Here is a 19,939-nt window from a genome sequence, read left to right on the forward strand (position 1 = left end):
TAAATTATGATACGTTGATTAATGAGAAAAATGCAAAATAACAAATATTGATAGAAGGCAGTAAGTTGCAATTTAGAGATCTACAAAACTACAAGTTTACTAGAAAGTAAAGGGATTTAGAGATCTAAAAAGCTACGAGGCTACCAAATTATATCGGCGAGAAACAGTGAACTATAATTTAAACAAAGGATTTCAAAGATCTTGCTGAATTACTAACTACTAACTTGCTTTCAATCTAGCAATGCGTCATAAATAAAAGAGTGACGATTATAAGCAGAGTGCTTACTTATATTGACAGCTTACAATAATCCTAAACTAGAAACAAAGGAAATAGCATTACAAGTGAGAGAAGTTTCTATTGAAAGAGAGGTATGATGTGTGTGTTTTATTCTTCAAAAGTAAGTCATTTATTTATACTTGAGTTCTTGACGGTTATTGATAGTTTTTTTTTTTTTTTTCGTGTCATGTAACATCTTTACCTTTCACTCCAACGACACTTGACAACAATTTTAAGCATGTTTACCTCATTCACACGTTTTTGTTACTATCCTATCCAACAGCACACTAACATTTGTAGAGGATATCGACATAAGGAATGTTATTTTGGAGGGAACTTTTTGGCCACCATAAGGGCACCAATGTCTATAGAACAAGGCCACTACTCCTAAATAGGATACATGATAGATGATGTAAAATGTAGGTTGAGAAGCTTTAGAGAAGTTGGCATATATCTCATGTTGGTAGGGAAGGAAGGAAACAAGGTTGCCCATAAACGTAATAAGGCCCGCATGCTCAATACAATTGGAAGTGAGAGAGTATGGTCGAAGATACTCATAACGTAATATTGATAGTGATGTACCTTCCGTTTCCTCTTTAATGAGTCACCAAGTATTTTTTATTTTTTATTATAAATAAATAAATCTTTTACACAACATGATTCCTATACATTAAATAAAGGACAATTCTTTTTGAGAGAGAAATAAAGGACAAGTGTGTCATAATAACAAATTTAACTGATTTCAAATTTAGTCTATACGAAATGTATAATAACAAGTGTGTGATAATATATTACTCATTAAATAAGAGTGAGGCTTGTGTTTAGTGGTTAATTTTACTGGGCACGTTAGGATACTGACATGCGTCCAAAATTAGACACGTGTCCACATTTTAATGTGTTCAGTGTAACTAACCATTGGACACAAACCCAACCCTTAAATAAAGGAGTTAAACTTGTTACACAAACTATTTTACACATTCTTCTTTTGATTTCAATTATTTTTTCACATGCGCATAAAACAATTTATGTGTAATAAACGCTATTCAAAATAAAGTTATATGGGCAGCACACCAAAGGGCAATCTTGTCCCTCGGAATTATATGCAGGTTCTTTAAGTACATGTGCAAGAAGTTTGCGATGCATTCATTCTACCTCTTTCTTATTTTTACCCTTTTTTTTCCCTCCAAGTCCAACTCTTCTTCGATTACTTTAAAATCCAATTAGACTACCATTATTTGAAGTGATAATTCATCACTTAATAGCTTTCGACTATATTGAGTTAGCTTTTGAAAATGAATTAGCTTGCAAGGTCGCCATTTTCATTAAAGTTGTGGAAACAGTCAATCTTTGTTCCCATTTGCTAAGTAGTTAAACATTTTCAATCGTATTGAGTTTTAATTAGATGCTCAATGAAAAAAACACTAACCAGTTAGACTAGTAGCTGGGGGTTTCTCAACGTTGATTGATACCATGGACAGATAATTATATATGGACCATAACACTCGTTTAACAGATGGATTAACTCCCATTAATTCAAAGGTATGTATGTGTGGATATGAGAGAGACGGAAGCACTACGGCAATATATTATCTACAACCATCTTAATTTCATACTCTACCAGTACCAACCAAACAATTATTGTTGCAACTTGCTACCTACTCACAAATCCATCAAAATGATTCCCTACGTATTTCCACACACTCTCTCTCTCTCTCCCTCTCATTGTTATAGATGATTGGGATAGCTTACCTACCCCTTGGGAGTCATTTTCCTGTCTTCTTCTCCTCTCTCATGATCATAGCTTTATCTATTACCATTCTTCGAACAAAATCTTTCAGTACAAAAAGAATAAAGAAAGAAACATATTCTATCTGGTGAATGGTGATAGATCAATGCTTCCATTACCAGTACCATTGCAATGATGATGGTAAAGAAATGGTATTAAATTACTTACCATATTATATATAAAGGACATACAGTACACTCTTCAATTTTCCGTTGAACAAGTTGGTAGTTCATAAGCATGGACTACTTTCAGCATAGATCAATTTTATACATAATCAAGCAAAGAAGAAACCCCAGAGAGAGAGAGAGAGGGGGAAAGATAATTTAACAATATTAATCCCTTTTAAAATTGATTTCTCCATGCCAGGAGTGCTATGTATCCAACTTCAAATCCTTCCTAAAAAAAAAAAAAACCTTCAAATTCACTTCCTCACCAAGCTTCTGCAATAAAGAGTTGCATATTCTTCAAAAATCATTAGTACTCTTGCTACTACTCCCACAAGTGCAATATGTACTGTTTTCTAGTCCCAAGCTGCAGTAGAAACAGACTTTCTTTTCTTTTCTCTCCAATGGCAAAGGTGGATGTTGGTTGGGAGGGCCTATTCTGAGCTCAAGATTCAATTCTGTTAAACTTTTTTCAACTGGGCTCTTCTCGATTTTGCACCCAAACCCATCCATGAACTTCTCTCCTTTGTTAGTGTCAGTGCTAATCGGTTTGTGAGTCAAAGGGTCAATCCCTCTGCTCAATAACTTCCTCCTTAAATGGCTATTCCAGTAATTCTTGATCTCATTATCCGTTCTTCCTGGTAACCTTGCTGCTATCATAGACCACCTTGTAACAAACAAAACCACTGTTTTGTTAGAACTAGAAGCTGAATAGCACTGCATGCTCCTATAGATATTGAGACCATTAATGCATTTGTGTAGGATTTAACAACTTATTCTTCACCAAGAGCCTTATTGCTCAACTGGCATCTCCAAGTGTTCCATTGGAGACGCCCAGGATTCACATCCCCCATTATAACTATAAAATTATCAAAAAAACAAATTAAAAACCTTAATCTTCAACACTTACCTGTTGCCAAGGAGGCCGTGTAGCTTGATGATGAGGTCGTCTTCTTCATTTGTGAAATTACCGCGCTTTAGATCAGGGCGAAGATAGTTAATCCAGCGGAGACGACAACTCTTGCCACAACGAAGAAGGCCTGCAGCCTTGGGAATTGAGCGCCAGCAGCCCTCTCCATGAGCTTTGATATAGGCAATGAGTCTCTGATCTTCTTCTCTAGTCCAAGTTCCCTTGTTAGTGTGAGATTTATCACAACAAGGAGACCTTCCCATGTTATGGTATAAAGAACACAATTGATATTACTACTCTGATCACTAGCTAGGCTGAAGTGGCTGTGCCTGTCACTTGCGTAGTTATCAGTGGTGAGGAGTAGCTAGTTCGGTGCATATTTGCCTATATATTGGAGTTAAGCCTTCAAGTGTCACTGAGGGTTTACTTTTATAGGATCTTGGTTTGGTGCAATTTTACTTTCATGTTTTACTTAATCTTGTTTCAGTTAGTTTATGATTTGTCACTAATTAAGACTCAAGTACTCTAAATTCTTTCCCTAATTGATTCACCAAATTCATAATTATATTTTACCTTTTTTGTTATGACGTACATCATCGGATCTTTAGGTGCGATTGTGTCAAATTTTTTTCTTTAATATTAAGTTATTTATATATTTACCACACAATAAACACCCCCATCTCCATTAAAAAGGAGAAAGCGAATGGCTAGGCAAGTAAGCCTCTAAACAGGAACTGCTTCTAGATGTGAGTTTGGTAGGCTTTGGGGACCTGTCTTTCACTCTCTAGCTTAGATTGATACATTCAAGTTTCAAGATGAAATTTAAGATTATCTGTAAAAAGTATAGAGTACTGGATGTAGCCGACACCAGTAGAAGGAGATAGAGCTATCAGTACCAATAAATATTAGAATTAGGTTGGTATTTGTGTGGTAATCTGTGACATAATCCTGAACCACAAACATGGCATGGCCAATGCTATGCGAGAAAATTTTCTAAGAATATGGTTGACATGAAAAAAACTTCCGTCAATGATTGTTCTATTGTTATTTAATTGTATCTCAGCATTTAATGATTGGTTTCCTACTTCCTAGTACTATTTTATTTTTTCAACACAAATGGAATTAATCATGCTTAATATCTTTTTTTTCTTTTTAAAAAGAATTTAATTTATGAATGATAATAACGAGCGCATACGTAATAATTTTATATAATATGGATTAATTGTTAAACTTTTTCTTCTGTTTTTTTATAGTACGTTTGCCTAAATAATTGTTATACATCCACCAGAAACATTGATAAAGAATATATTATTTGTCCTGCTATTTTGCTAACAGCCGGGTTGGACACGACCAAAGCTTGAAGAATGTCTGTTAGACTTTGAACCAGTAACAACTTACCACTTAGTATTTGTTGTAAAAATATTGTGAAAATGTTGTGGACATATTATTTCTCCTTAGACTCTCTCTCTCTCTCTCTCATTGAAGATCTGTGATTAAAAAAAAATTGTGTAATATATATGATTGAGTTCAAGTTACATCTTTGTGTGATTTTTTTTTTTTTTTTGGGTAGAAGGTAAGAAGCATCTTGCATGACTTTAATCAATGTTATACTACTCAATTTTTTTCATTTAATTAAATTTTGACAAATCCATCATTGAATTATATTTTATTTGTTTACTCTTCACACTTACAAAATTTTAAGATGATTTAAGACTAATAACTGTCTCATCCATAAAATACTTAAATTTTAAGTTTTTGTATACTTTAAAATTATTCATATATAAAAAAAAAAAAGAAAAAAAAATTTATGGCACAAATAGTAAATAACATCTAATCAATCTCTCTCTCTCTCTCTCTCTCTCTCTCTCTCTCTCTCTCTCTCTCTCTCTCTCTCTCTCTCTCTCTCTATATATATATATATATATAAACATATATATATATATATATAAACATATATATATATATATAAACATATATATATATATATATATATATATATTATATAAAAGCTGAAGCGTAGTGTTTCTCATCAAACTATTTCTTGCTTCTGTTGAGCCATATCAACGGCCACCTCATCAAACTATTTCTCACTTCTCTCCACTACTTTCAACCATAACTTTTCTTTTACCTTTTTATCTTTTCATTACTCGCAACTTTAATGTCACTCTTCATCTATCTCTTCCTCTTCCTTTTATTTTGACTATTCTTATCCTCATTCTATTACTATAAATATGACATTCTCTATCCCATTCTATACATATTTTCTCACATGAAAAATGTTATTTCTCTCTCTCTCTCTCTCTCTCTCTCTCTCTCTCTCTCTCTCTCTCTCTCATGTTTTATTTTTGTGTGAATTTTTTATTTTTTGTATCTCTACTTTAGATTGATGTATTTATGTATTCTTTAGAATTTTACTTTGGGTTGCAATTTGGTTTTGTGTTTTAAGTTATTATCTTTTTTTTTTCCTTTCCTATAATTGTTAGATGTTATTTTATTGCATATAAATATAGTTTACAAGAAAACAATGTTATTCTATTATATATATCATGGCTTGAATAATTTGGTGTTTGACTTATGACTATATTTTTTATTTGATGCTTCTTTTTCTCATTTTATTTTCAATTTCTCTCCCGAAAAAGGTGATTTCTCTCTCTCTCTCTCTCTCTCTCTCTCTCTCTATATATATATATATATTCTGTTTTGCAACTTTACTTTAGGTTGATGAATCATTGTATTTTTTATATAATACTATTTTGGGTTAATACGATTTGGTAGTGTGTTTGATTTTTTAAGTTTTCTGTTACAACTCATAAATCTTCTCTCTCCCTTTTTTTTAAGTTTTCTGTTACTTATATATTTAATATTTTCAAAAAATTAAAAGTAAAAAATAAGAATAGTGATGTGGTCAATGATGTGACGGATGAGAAGGCTCATCAGGAGCGTAGTAACAAAAATGCGATAAGAAGATCCAGTTAGGGGCAATTAAATCTTAATAAATAAAAGTGTATGCAATAAAAAAAAAAAAAAAAGATCATGTTCTTTTTATGTTATACAAATTATTTTCTTTCCTTTCAATAAGTCAAGCGTTCAATTTTAGACATAAAGTCTACTTTTTTTTCCTACATATTATTTTAACTATGAAATTTATATTATGGTATAGTCTCTTAGGAATATCTAAGAAATATGCAGTTCCAATTTCATGTATCTATATTAGTAAACGAAACTCAATCAATGATTCGAAACTACTTCTACGATAAGAAAAATTCTAAATATAATAATCTCTTTTTAAGAGAATGAAAATTTTGAATAATATATTTGAAACTCAAACAATTTATTTGTACAGGAAAACAAATTAGGAAAATATAATGCATAATAACATAATTTATCAAAATATGGACCGCCTAAAAAATGAATAATATCAATCAAATAAATCCAAATAATAAAATGATGATATATTTTTTGAGATAAATAAATGAAAAATAAGTTTAGAAATTTTTTAAGTTTTTGGGGGAACAAATTATTTTCCACAAAATTTAGAGAACAAATTATATATTATACCATAACTAAAATATAATTATCTATTCTTATGCATTACGTGGGTCTGCGACTAGTATATTATATATATAAGCAAAAATCTCATGCGGGAGTGCATGAGGTACTGCCAAGTGGCACTCTAATTTTGCATTTAGCTTTTTTTTTTTTATACCTCTTTTATTAAGTTTTATTTTTATTTATTTATTTATTTATTTTTACTGTTACCCAAAAGTTCATATTAATTTATTTTACTGTTATCTCATTAATATCACATTAATTGCCTAAGCTTACACCACACCTTTCTCTATTCTTCATGTCTTTTAGCATACCCACTGTTTTAGTATTTTTTTTAAAACAAAAAAATAAAATAAAATAAGTAAAGGCTAATAGTAATAACAAATCAAATAAGGCCCTAAACAAAGATAGAGAGACACAAAAATGTTGTGGATTGTTAAATAAAACGCACTACTTCACTATATATTACCAAAATAAAATACTTGAGACTAACAAAACATTTGAAAGTGAGAGAAAGAGGAATCTAAGGGATCACCACCTCCATTATACTGACCTCCCACCACCATCAAGATGCTAAAATCCTTACGGATATCTTTTTTCCTTTTTAAATTAGAGGCTTAAATACAATTTAGGTTTAAGTAATTTGATTGAATAGTTTTTGTTTTGGATATATAAGTAGAGAGAATATTTGATGCGCAATGTAAAATCATATTCTACCATAGTTTAATTTAAAATCTTCTATAAAACACATGCGTACCCACTTGCCCACACCATATCTTAATGTCGCACTATTGATGAGTGAAAGACGGTCAAAGAGTTGGGCATACTTTCATTTCATGATATGAAATATGTGAACACAACAAAAACTAGTTGATTTTCATGGTCCCATTATTCTTTTGCATTTATTTTTGGTTTCATGATTTAAAAAATAATAATTTAATCTTACCTTAAAAATGCTACAAATATGCGGTGAAACTACTAAACTAAATTTAATATCTCAAAATGTATATGTTTCTTTATTCTAATTTAGTTTACTTTTTCTTTATAATATATGTACAAGCGCATCACACAGGCAACTTACTAGTTAGAATGAAATTCGGCATATATTTTAAACACATAGAAAACATGTAATCCAATAGTAGAATTTTCAAAATATTAATTCAATAAAGAGTTATTATGTGGTGTAATATTGCTTAAAGTTACACCTTATAACTTGAATCTAATCCTAAAAAGGAAAATTAGTATTATTTAAATCATATACAATTTACAAGTAATAACAGACGGGTCTAACTCTTAAGTAGGTTTCATATTATTTTTTTTCAGTGGATTTTAGTTCAACTAGTAAAATTTCTTATTATTGAATTTGAGAACTCATGTTCAAATCTCATTTACACCAAAATGTTGGATATGAATTTTGAACCTACTCCCAAATCTCATAAGGCCTTAAAGAAAAAAAAAAAAGAAAAAATTGATGGGTCTTAAGGATGTCATGCAATGTATGGTAACATGGTACAACAAGTGTGAGACCACTATATTAATGTGCAATCAAACAAATTTGTAAATGGTATTATATATTCTTTCCATCTTATATTGTTAGCCATGTTTAGAAAAAAGTCGGGAACATCATTTAACGCATTATCTTTTAAATAAAAGACACAAGATTTTAAATGTATCCACCTTAATTTGAATTTTTGTGAATGAACCACATTGACTTTTTAAATGAAGTAGAAGGTAGATTTTCATAATAATAATAATAAAAACTAACCATTTAAGATGGAAGAAGTATAAAAATTTCTAAAACCACCTTCCTTAATTTTGCGTGTGTGTGGAGAAACTACACTTCTTAGTTTAAACTTTAACTGAAAGATGAGCAATGACTTTTTATTAAAAGTTAAAGGGTAAGTTAAAACGGTTATCAATATTGTATTAATCGACTTTTCCATAGGGCCATATTTTCTAATAGAACCATATTTTTCCAATATCCAAAAAATTGAAGGGGATGTGGTCTAGTGGTTTTGGGTGATGCACAAGATGCGTTGAGTATGTGGTCCAATGTTCAATTCCGAATATGAACTCACTTAGGTTGCCTCCCTCAACAACTCAAAGTTCATTAGTGTACCTCGGTTGGGAAGTTATGGCTCACCGTGATCCTCTTGCAACCCAGCAAGGCCCTGGACCTAACGGGTAGGGTGTTATTATGGTCACGTCCATGTAAGATTGCTACATTAGTCACCCCCCCCCCCCCTCTCCCCACCCTTTTTTGTTCACAAAAAAAAAAATCCCAAAATTGAATAAAAGAATAACAACAAGGGAAGAAAGTAATATCAAGCTAATACCATAAATATACACACATGTAATACTTTAATATTTTAAATTAATAATATACTCTTTTTAAATGAAGAAAAAAATATTGGTTTCAAAAAAAAAAAATGAAGAGAAATATTAACTATATAACAAGACACTATATATATATATATATATATATATATATATATATATATATATATATATATTCTTTTTTCCTTTTTTTTTTTAGAAAGATATAACAAGACACTACATTCTTTTTCTTTTTTTTTTTTGAAATTTCAAAACTACATTAATTCATACAATTATTAAAGTGAATTTTCTAGTCTCAAACATACAATTATCAAATGAGTTTAGCTCTTCTCAAAAATAAAAATAAAATAAATAAATAAAGAAGAAGAAGAAGAAGAAGAAGAAGAAGAAGAGAGTTTACAGCTCCAATATATTTGAGAAAGTTTTTTATGCATATTTGTATTCAGCAATTGCTGCATAATGGGTTATGTGGCAACAAAAAGAAAATAACATATCCAAGGTTCATGTGCAAGTTTTTGCTACCACATAACCCATTATGCAACAATTGCTACATACAAGTATATAGTAAAACCTTTTCCTTAGTATTTCCTATATTTCACAACTTCTCTATACATTGGTATTTAGTATTTTACTATATTTCACTACTTCTCATATATTTCTAGTGAGGGAAAATTACATTTATCCTATAGTTTAGGATGGTAACAAATTAAACCTTATAACTTCAAAAGTAATAAATTAAATCTTGAGGTTTTTAAAAAATCACAAATTGTTCCCCATAGTTTCAAAAAGTAAAAAATTAAACCATAAATTTTCAAAATGTAACAAATTAAACCTAAACCAATTTAAGTAGAATGACATGATTTTGGGGTTTAATTGGTTCCCTTTTGAGTTCTTAGGATTATTTTAACAGTAGGGTTTAATTTGCTATTATTTTTTATTTAAATTTCACTATATTAATTTTTTACACTCCTAAACTATAGGGTTTAAATGAAACTTTCCTTCTCTAAAATAATATAAATAAAATAAAACTTTCCTTTCATTTAATGAATAATTTACTTTTTCCACAAGTTTCTGAAGTCACGGATTCTAATGAATGGTGAAAAATCAAAGGGATTTTAGTAGTGGATTTATATAAAAGTAATTGTTCATCATTCACAATATATGAAAGAAATTTTTTGGATGAGCAATATATGAAAAAAATTGTGTTGGTAGCAAAGTTGCTATTTAATATGACGTAAAAGAAAAAGTCCTCTAAAAAGGATGGAGTAGCCTAAGGGGTATAAGTGAATGGGACATTACTAGATATGATACTTATTAGAAGAATAAAAAAAATTGGGAAAATATGAAATTATAGTAAGCTTGAGGACTACCGCTGCAGATACGCAATTTTCAATTTAAATCTCCGCTTGGCATATATAGAAAACACCCAACGGCTCTTTCGTAGAACGGTAACCCCAACGGTCATAAATTCAAAATACATCTCATAATACCCCTCTAAATCTCAGCGTTCCCTTCACTCTCTCCCCTCACCTCTCTCTCTCTCTCTCTCTCTCTCTCTCTCAGAGACTTCCGCTTCTATCTTCCTCCTCTGGGAGATCACTGCCACTGAAAAAAGACACCCAAAGATGTTGCAAGATATGTGGAACGCTCCCCCAGGTTTCAGACCCACCAAGTCCGCTCCTTCCTCACCAGCCAAGCCTCTTGGGGTTTCAAGAACTCGATCTGAGTCCTTCCATGTTACCCACAAGGTCCCAATTGGCGACAGTCCTTATGTCAGAGCCAAGAACGTTCAGGCAAGCTTTCTGGGTTTTCTTTTAATTGGTTCAAAATGGTGTTTTCTTGCTTTGTTTTATGTTCTGATTAAATGGGTATTTTTCTTTTTTTTGCTTGAACAGTTGGTGGATAAGGATCCGGAAAAAGCGATTCCACTGTTTTGGTCAGCCATTAATGCTGGGGATAGGGTGGATAGTGCTCTGAAAGATATGGCTATTGTGATGAAGCAACAAAATCGGGCTGAAGAAGCCATTGAAGCTATTAAGTCACTGAGACATCGGTGTTCAGATCAAGCCCAAGAGTCTCTTGACAATATTCTTTTGGATCTTTACAAGGTAATTCGCTGATGTACATTTACAATTGTGGTATTATTTCTGGTACTTTAGGATACTCAAGATTACTGACGGGGTGTACTTTAGGATCTTGCTGACAACACAAGATTACTAGTATTGATTCTTTTTTGCCTTTGTTTCTGCAGAGATGTGGGAGGTTGGATGACCAAATATCACTCCTCAAGCACAAGCTATTCTTGATTCAACAAGGGCTGGCTTTCAATGGGAAACGCACCAAGACTGCCAGATCTCAAGGAAAGAAATTTCAGGTCTCGGTGGAACAAGAAGCAACTAGGTTACTGGTAAGAATGCATAGGCCTCTACTACTTTAGTTAATTGTTGTTTAAAGACTTATAATGGGCACATGAAATTGAGGCTCAATTCTTGTTATAGGGGAACTTGGGATGGGCACTGATGCAGCAGAACAACTACATTGAAGCCGAAGATGCTTATAGGAGGGCTCTTTCAATTGCTCCAGATAATAACAAGATGTGCAATCTTGGAATATGTTTGATGAAGCAGGGGAGGATTTCCGAAGCCAAAGAAAATTTGCGGCGTGTGAAACCCGCAGTGGCAGATGGACCAAGAGGGACAGATTCGCATCTCAAAGCCTATGAAAGGGCACAGCAGATGCTCAAGGACCTTGAGTCTGAAATGATGAACAAGGGAGGGGACCGGGTCGAACAGAGTAGGCTCTTCGACGCCTTCCTTGGATCTTCATCGATTTGGCAGCCTCAGCCTTGCAAGGATCATCATACTAGCTTGCCTTCAATCAAATCCCAGGATGATTTTGCTGATGAGAATATCAATTCCAACGTAATGTTGGCAAACCAGGCGGTATTACCCCAGCAGAAAAGTATCAAACAAGTTGCTCCTAACTTCAATTCACTAAATGTTGCTGCACCACCATTCTATTCAACAAAATTTAAAGAGCCCATTCCGGAAGGCCCAGTTGGGAATCAATTTCCAGAGGGCCTAAAGAGATCAAGGTCTGGAAATGCTGCCAATTTGATCAGAGTGAACGACATTGGGGAGATTAAGAAGCCGCTTATGGAATCAAGACAGCCCGAAAATAAGACCCGAAAGCTATCCGTTTCCCCTGAAGAAAAAGGGGACAAGTTGACAGAGTTGTTGCCTGACAACCAGGATTTTGAAGAAGCTATCATGGCTGCGGTTTTGGGTACAGATGAGGCAGGGAAGACAGTTGATACTAGCAACACTGCTGGGATATTTCAGAGGAAGATTGAGAAGAGGCTTAAGGTTTTCCAAGACATCACACTCTCTTTGAGTCCAAGAGTCATGAATTAATTTAATTTAATTAAGTTATATAGCAATTTTTTAGGTGGGAGATGCACTTGTTCTCCTTTTGACTTCAGTTCCTGTAGATGGCTACACATAATAGTAGCAATTCTACAGGTAGAAGCAGTAATAGTAGTATGGTAGATTATTAGTGTTGGTCTACTCAGCAGAAGTTTATCCCTATTTATTCCTGTAAGCCCCTTCAACAAGGGGCTTACCACGATAATAATAACTTTATTATTTCTTATTTATCTATCTCGCCTATCTTATTAACTTCCGTAGAAAAAGGGGGCAACAATTTAAGATAAATATGTTGAAGGCGACTAAAATATGGTTTCCATTTTCAAATTAAACATATAAATATTATCAAATTCGAATATTCTTCTTTTTGAATAACAAATCAACGGCTGCCTTATGGGGTGTGACTAATTATTATATTCGAATATACAATCAATGATTTTGTATAGAAATTCTATTCAAGATGAGTCTTGTTCACTTGACTCTTTTTGTAAATATCGAAAAGGTAACCGAATAACACCGCAACTGCAGCAAGGGCAACAACAATTCTAGCACTGCTCTTATTAGCAACTCCCAAGGAAGGTGGAGTGAAGCCCAGCTCTGAAAGTTTCTTATGTGATACTGCATAATCTGTGAAGAAAGCATCCTCATCCTGCCATCATAACAATAAATTTCCCATCGGTCACAAACTTGATTTTTTTTGTTTGCCATAATACAATCAAAACAACTACTGATGATGGCTAGCAATGTGAGCACTATTGAGATAATGTGAACATTTAGATAGGAATAAATATATGCCACACTAGTACCTCTGCATATAGCTCAACATAGCGGCGGAACTCAGGATCCTCAACTAAAACCTTGTCTGTGGGAAGTTTCAATAATCCCTTTGAAGAATCCCCTTTTAATAGCTCCCTGATTATATTACCAATCATAATATATATATATATATCAAATACAATTTCAACATGCCTACTATATTTCTTATAATAATTGAATTTGAAACCAAGTTTTTATCTACCAAAATAAAGTTTTTCCTGATTTCTTACACAAAGTATGAGTTATCAAACTTCAAAGGATCATTTGTCCAAGGTAGACTTTCAAATCCTGATCTCTCCTTATGTGCCTTTCCCTAAAGAACCAAAAAGAAGGATAAATTATATTTATGTTTCAACCATGGTGAAGAACTTTTTCCATATTTTGAATATTTGGAGAAAGTTACCAATGTGTGGCCTCCAGACAATGCCACGATGTCCTTGTCAGAAAGACCCATGCGATAAAAGACTTCCCTCAAATGCTTTGCACCTACCATGAAAAATAATAAGCAGAGAATCTAATTTGTTTAACATCTGTTAAATGTGTGCATGTGATTGCATGTTCTGTCACAATGAAGTAGATTGTGCATTCAATTTCTCTAACAATATGCATATAGCCAAGCTTAGAACAAAAGAACCAAGTTTTATATAATATAAAAAAATCTCAGGTAACCAAAAATGACAAGGGAGTGTCCAATAAAAAGCCAACGAATCCAGCCCCTGTTGTCTTACAAGTCCAAAAAGACGAATCTTGTGGTTTGAACTTGGAGGCCCAATTCTAGCCCAATTATCCAAAGCTAGTGCTATTAGTCAAAGCCTAATGCATTTATTTAGTCAATCTTGAAATCTACAATTTGTGGGAAATACCATATCATTTATTTTCTTCTATTTGTTTCCTATGTATTGGGAATCATGTAGTCATTTAATTTTTCCATACTAAGAGGGCTGTTCTAAAGAATCTAAACACCATAGAACCTAGTTGGCTAGAATGAATAAATCAGGGAGTGATTATTCTGAAAATTACTTGTGTTAGTACTTTGTATCTCATTGGGTGTATTCCATTGAGTAGTGAGTGTGTTCAGCAACTTCAGCCCTATACGGTTGTACCCTTGGTGATTTCCTTTGGGTGGTAATCTTTTGGTATCCCATTGGATTTTTCCTAAGGTGGTGAGCTTGTTACACTTGTGTGTGAGGTCCTATTTCTTGTTTTTCTTCAATTCCATTTTTCTTGGTATAAAAAAAAACATGTTTCCAAATGGATTATAAACTAATCAAAGTATCAAGTGCATGAGAGGAAAGTATGGCCAAATGAGGATGATGGCAAATTTGAGTAACAAAATGGCACTATAAACATGCAATAATGGTACACAAGCGTGAATTATATCTTTTGTCTTCTTTCTAACATCCTTCAAACTGTTGATCTTAGGGTAGCAACACATGCTGCTAAACCACCAAGGCAACTAAGAAGGCCGCTATATTTACTCTAACAACCATAGAAGAACAGAGTTAAACCTTATTTTGCCATTCCGTAATCATGAAACAAAGACTGAAGAAACTAATGTCTCACAAAATGGCCCCATTACAAATTAAAGCGACTTCATTAATGGCATACCTTGTTTTGCATCTGGAAGGCGCCCTTCTTCAGGAGATTCCATCGAATCCTGATTGGGATAAAGAAAGTTACTAAAGACTAGTAGTTAGGTGTAAAAAACTTCTACCACAAACATACCTTTCTGCCTGGAACAAAGTCAATAGAAGGACCTCCAGTGACCTCAACTGCAACAACACCAGCAAGCTAAAAAAAAAAAAATTGAAGATGAATCAATTAGTAACTCTGAGTGTAGAAGTCTCAAATCTAATTATTATTAATAGATTAAGTTACCAGCTTGATTAATATTAACAAAGGTTGATGATCCCAAGTTGATTCAAATACCAGCCAATATATTCTTAATGTAAACATTTATTAATTTCTTATCTAGCATATATGCTTATCCATGAAAAGAAAAATATCAGGTTGAGAGGATGTGAGTGAAAAGAAAAAAGAAAAAAAAAAAAGTATCTGAACAATGCCAACTTTTTCATAAATTAGATATGCTTCTGCGTTTTCTTTTTCATACAGAAGCAACAGTACATCAATGTCTTGAGGATGTGAATGAAAAGCATATAAGTGTATCTAAACAATGCCGATGTACTTCCTTTTTCTTTTCTTTTTTTCTTCTTTTGTCATGGTAACAATGATATACATTTGTTATGACCAGCACCATCATTCATTTTGGTGTATGGACATGATCTGCCTGTGTTTTAAAAGACTAAAAAAATAATAATTATCCAAATCATGGGAGAAGGTTCTCAAAGGCATGGGATAAACATAATTTCACAATAACCAAAAACATGGGATCCTCTATCAAATTGATACATGAAAAAAGAAGCCCTTTATAGTTTATACCATACCTAAGTGTGTTATATTTTTCAGAGTATTTTTAACACCCTGCTGCTTGGCACAAATATCTACACTAAATACATTATTTATAATGACAAAGGCTGTCTGTGATTATATGTTACATGTCAAGACATAATAAATCTGAAGGTATTTTGAATTGAAAATAATTCGGGATTGGAATAGAGCTGTTGTGATGATATATATGTGGTTGCTCTTGCTCAAGGTGGCTCTTTATAGGTAGCCTGGGTTCAGGCTTACCAATGATATGCCCTGGTGTTTTGGTGAAAATATTTGCAACTTAGACCTCTATGTAGACCTCCTATTAAGCATTTATGAGGCATATACATGGGCAAGGAAGTTCAATCTATATGTGCCATATGGAAGGGCCTCTTTGTGATTCATTTTCTGCAAAGTTGTCTGGTGTAATTAGAAATGGGGATTGGTGTTGGCCTGCTGCTAGATCTGAAACTCTTGTTAGAATTAAAGCTGGTCAGAGTGGTATGGAATTGGCTACTAATGATAAAGTAATTTTGTTGCCTACTGCAGATCATAATTCTGATTGTGATTCAGCATGGGACTAAATTAGAAGGAAGTTTCCAGAGGCTGAATGGTGGAAATCATTTAGTTCTCCAAACATGTCCCAAAACATGTTTTTATATTCTGGCTTGCCACTCAGCCAGAGACAGACTTTTTAATTGAGAGTTTGAGACCATAAAGGTGATCTTTTACGCACTTTCTGCAGAGCAAAAATGGAGTCCAGGGACCACCTATTTTTTTAATGTTCTTTCACTCAAGAGTATCTGGAAAGTTAAGGTTTATTTTCAATAGTTATAGAAGAATAGGCAAGTGGGCTTTTAAGCATCTAAAAGGCAAAAACTTGAGGAGTCTGATCTGTAGAATTGCTTGGCAGACAGTACAGAACTCATGGTGGCAGAGTTAAATCTAAATTAGATCTCTTAAAAGCCATAGCTTGCTCAAGGAAAGTGAAGAACTCTATTTTAAATAGAGACCTATGCAGCTTGTGTTGGTTCTGGACAGGTTTCTTTCTGTTTGGTCCTTAGACCTTGTACAGCTACTGCTGCTTGTTTTGTTTGTTGGTTGGTTTATCAAATACTCTTTCAAAACAAACAAAAAAAAAAACAAAACAAAATTTAAAAAGAATAAAATAAAATCTTGAATACAGCTATTGTTCCTGGAAGAAAATAATCACCTGGTATAAGTCAGCATACGTGATTTTAGGACGTTTAGCCTTCACTTCCTCTGAATCAAAAACAAAAGCAGGAGCAGAACAGTTAGATGAAAATGAATGCTAATTGGCTTCCAAAATCACCGAGTGGCGAAATGAATGGAGCTCTTACAAAAATTCATAGTATCTACAACCAGTTCACTAAAAACCATAGAGAAGCAAAAGCTCACCACAAAATTTAACAGCATTTTCCAAACCAGCATTTGCAATGTGTTTCAACTCCTCCGGATTCCGGATTGAGCCATTAGGACCTCCAGTCTTCGTTTTGGCATCATAGGTTCCAGCACTATGCCAACTGTCAATGATAATGTTATGCAGCATTATTGAAAGTTACAATCAAATTCAATAGCAGTTTCTGGTGTTTCTATCGGAGACATTTAAGCATTCAAATTCACTCTCTCCAACTATCGAATTATCAAAATAATAAAAATAATGATTGATCTATAACTATAAGTCGGTACATGTATAAGCTGATTCAGCTAATGGTTGTAAGTATAACATATCAGTTTCTTAGTTCTCTGTTTGGACAATCAAACATTTGTGAGAAGAGGAAAAGATAAGAGCAAATACGCTAGGCGGAGCATGATAGGAGCGCAGCCCTTGCTGGAGATGAGAGCACGAAGGTCTCGACGTGCCTTTTCGATTTCTTTGAGGTACTCTTTGTCTACCACTGGTGTTGCCATGAGATGAGACCGAGTTTGTTAGCACAGATTGCACTTTCTCAACGAACAAAAACAAAGAAGGCGCATAACAAACACAATAATCGAATTTGAAAGTTTATATAAAGGATTTTTTTTATAAAAAAAAAACCCGAATGGAATGATTGAGTTTGAAGGGAAGGTCAAAATGGTTTTGGCAGAAAAGAAGGAAAGTATTGGTATTTTGCTCTCCTTGGAGGGAAAACAAAACTTTACCAACAAAGTATATACTTTGAAAAAAACATTGAAAAGAAAAATTACTGTCAAAGACTCAAAGTATATACTTTGAAAAAATACATTTAAACCCAGGTGGATTGGCAAAGTAGTTGGGCACTTGGTCTCAAAGTGTTTGTCCTAAGTTCGACTAGATGTGCTCCTCAATTCGAGTCCGGGTACCTGCACTTTAAAAAATCCCTTTGGGCCAGCAATTTACCTCACTAGAGCCTAGTTGTTGCAATACATTTAAAAAAATGAGAAAAGCATCATGATATTTTTATAACAAATTATAGGTAATAAGTTATTTATTGATTCAAATTTGAACTTATAACTGAAATTAATTTTTACAAAAAATTATTGGTGCTAAGTTTTTGTTGGTTCAAATTTGAACGCACTGAAATTACTTTTTTTTTTTAACGTAAAGAGAAATATTATATTCACAATATTTTTATAACTTTTACAACAAATCCTAAATGGTATATTGTTACTAGTTGTTATAGGTAGCAAAAAAAATAATTTAATTTATTACCTATTGTTCTAAATGCATCCATTAACGCATCCATTAACAAGATTCATCAAAGAAATGGGAATTCTATTACAGGCCTTTGGCCCACTTAGTTTCACGCTGGGCCTTTGGGCCATCAAAATTCCGAGCTCGTAGAACGAAACAGATCAATCTCCTTAACGCTTTTCGTTTCTTTTTAGGCTAGTCATTACGTGGTCCAAATGAGAAAAGTTAGAAATATTTTCTGGAAACAACACAAAAGTTACAAAAGTAGAAGGAAAACAAAAATATATAAAAGATTAATGCCTAATTTGTTGACTCAGCTTGAGCTAAGCTACTCAATATTATAATCGAGAATGCTCTGATAATGTGATTCCATCATCACTGTTCCCAATAAAATATGAAGCAGTAAAATACAAAGTTTAATTCCCATTGATACACACATTATTCCTAGGCATTGTTTAATCCTGCTGGTTTTTTAAACTTCATTTTTTGTTTTAGGTATTGTTTTTTTTCTCTAACAATTTATTTTTAAAAGAGTGCATATATTTTTCTTTACGGATGTGGTCCCAAATTCCTGTTTTACACACTGTAATTGCAGTGTATTTTATCAGCTTAAGACAAACCTAACGACAGAAAATGATAGCCACCGCTGACCATGGATGGATTGGAGCTGACCTTTTTTTTTTTCTAGTGTCTGAATTAAATTGGTGGATGGGGTTAATGGGTTGTGATATGATTCGTTGTTATCTATTCTTATATTTAAAAAAAAGATAATGATAACGAATACTCTTAAGGTATTGTTTAATAATCTATTTAAAGAAATTTTTTATGAGAAAATGAAATAAAGCAACTAATATTTTTACAAATTTTTTCATTTCCCATAAAAGTGGTATTAAAACTTTCCTAAAATTTATGAGAAAATGAAATAAAGCAACTAATATTTTTACAAATTTTTTCATTTCCCATAAAAGTGGTGTTAAAACTTTCCTAAAATAAATTATTAACCAATGCCTAAGGGCATTTGTTAGCATGATCCTTGAAAAAAAAAATGTGAGGTTGCACACATTTATTGGAGGGTGTAAACAAAGGTGATAGCTAAATTGTATAACAAGCATTATTATTAATTGCACTCAAACTCATTATGTTATGGAATAATGTTATAGATACAAACTATATTATAAAAAAAATTTACAAACTGTTAATATGGTGAGTGACTATTGGTAAATGCAAAACGAACTATTCAATCCACCACTAAACTATAAAAAACAAACAATTAACTCCCTAATTGATTTGTGGTAGGCCAATATCCTTTGTCAATTTTGAAAATTTTGTTAAAATCAACAATTTTTTTAACATAAAATCCTAATTCTCAAATTACATTAACAAAGATACTATCACAAAGTATCATGTAAGTCAAATGGATCATTTTGCTCAAAAAAAAAAAAAAAAAGAAGTCAAATGGATCAAGGAATTACAAATGGATAAATTAGGCATAAATTAAAATGTTACTCATCGAATGTTAGGAAACAATAATCCATAATATATTGATTTTCAAAACATTCACTCCAAAT

At 32.7% G+C, this 19,939-nt stretch overlaps 3 protein-coding genes across 3 annotated transcripts; 1 reads left to right on the forward strand and 2 right to left on the reverse strand.

Annotated features, from left to right (window-relative positions):
• Nucleotides 1-2,490: 2,490 nt before the first annotated feature.
• Nucleotides 2,491-3,400, reverse strand: LOC142626282 (myb-related protein 308-like). Its single transcript, XM_075800088.1, has 2 exons — nucleotides 3,138-3,400; nucleotides 2,491-2,894 (listed from the first exon to the last, which is right to left on the reverse strand). The coding sequence occupies exons 1-2, from the start codon at nucleotides 3,398-3,400 to the stop codon at nucleotides 2,528-2,530; spliced, it is 630 nt and encodes a 209-aa protein (XP_075656203.1). The 3' UTR covers nucleotides 2,491-2,527.
• Nucleotides 3,401-10,540: 7,140 nt separating this feature from the next.
• LOC142623841 (protein POLLENLESS 3-LIKE 2) lies at nucleotides 10,541-12,678 on the forward strand. The gene is made up of 4 exons (XM_075797315.1): nucleotides 10,541-10,816; nucleotides 10,919-11,131; nucleotides 11,275-11,430; nucleotides 11,522-12,678. Exons 1-4 carry the CDS (start codon nucleotides 10,649-10,651, stop codon nucleotides 12,434-12,436), a joined length of 1,452 nt encoding a protein of 483 aa, XP_075653430.1. The 5' UTR covers nucleotides 10,541-10,648; the 3' UTR covers nucleotides 12,437-12,678.
• A 62-nt stretch (nucleotides 12,679-12,740) lies between these two features.
• LOC142625695 (L-ascorbate peroxidase 3-like) lies at nucleotides 12,741-17,699 on the reverse strand. The gene is made up of 9 exons (XM_075799380.1): nucleotides 17,517-17,699; nucleotides 17,117-17,241; nucleotides 16,911-16,960; nucleotides 14,990-15,055; nucleotides 14,873-14,921; nucleotides 13,668-13,750; nucleotides 13,495-13,577; nucleotides 13,255-13,360; nucleotides 12,741-13,097 (listed from the first exon to the last, which is right to left on the reverse strand). The coding sequence occupies exons 1-9, from the start codon at nucleotides 17,627-17,629 to the stop codon at nucleotides 12,900-12,902; spliced, it is 873 nt and encodes a 290-aa protein (XP_075655495.1). The 5' UTR covers nucleotides 17,630-17,699; the 3' UTR covers nucleotides 12,741-12,899.
• Between the last annotated feature and the right edge of the window lie 2,240 nt (nucleotides 17,700-19,939).

Source organism: Castanea sativa, chromosome 2 (genome assembly GCF_040712315.1).
Source record: "Castanea sativa cultivar Marrone di Chiusa Pesio chromosome 2, ASM4071231v1".
In the NCBI taxonomy this organism is placed as follows: domain Eukaryota; kingdom Viridiplantae; phylum Streptophyta; class Magnoliopsida; order Fagales; family Fagaceae; genus Castanea; species Castanea sativa.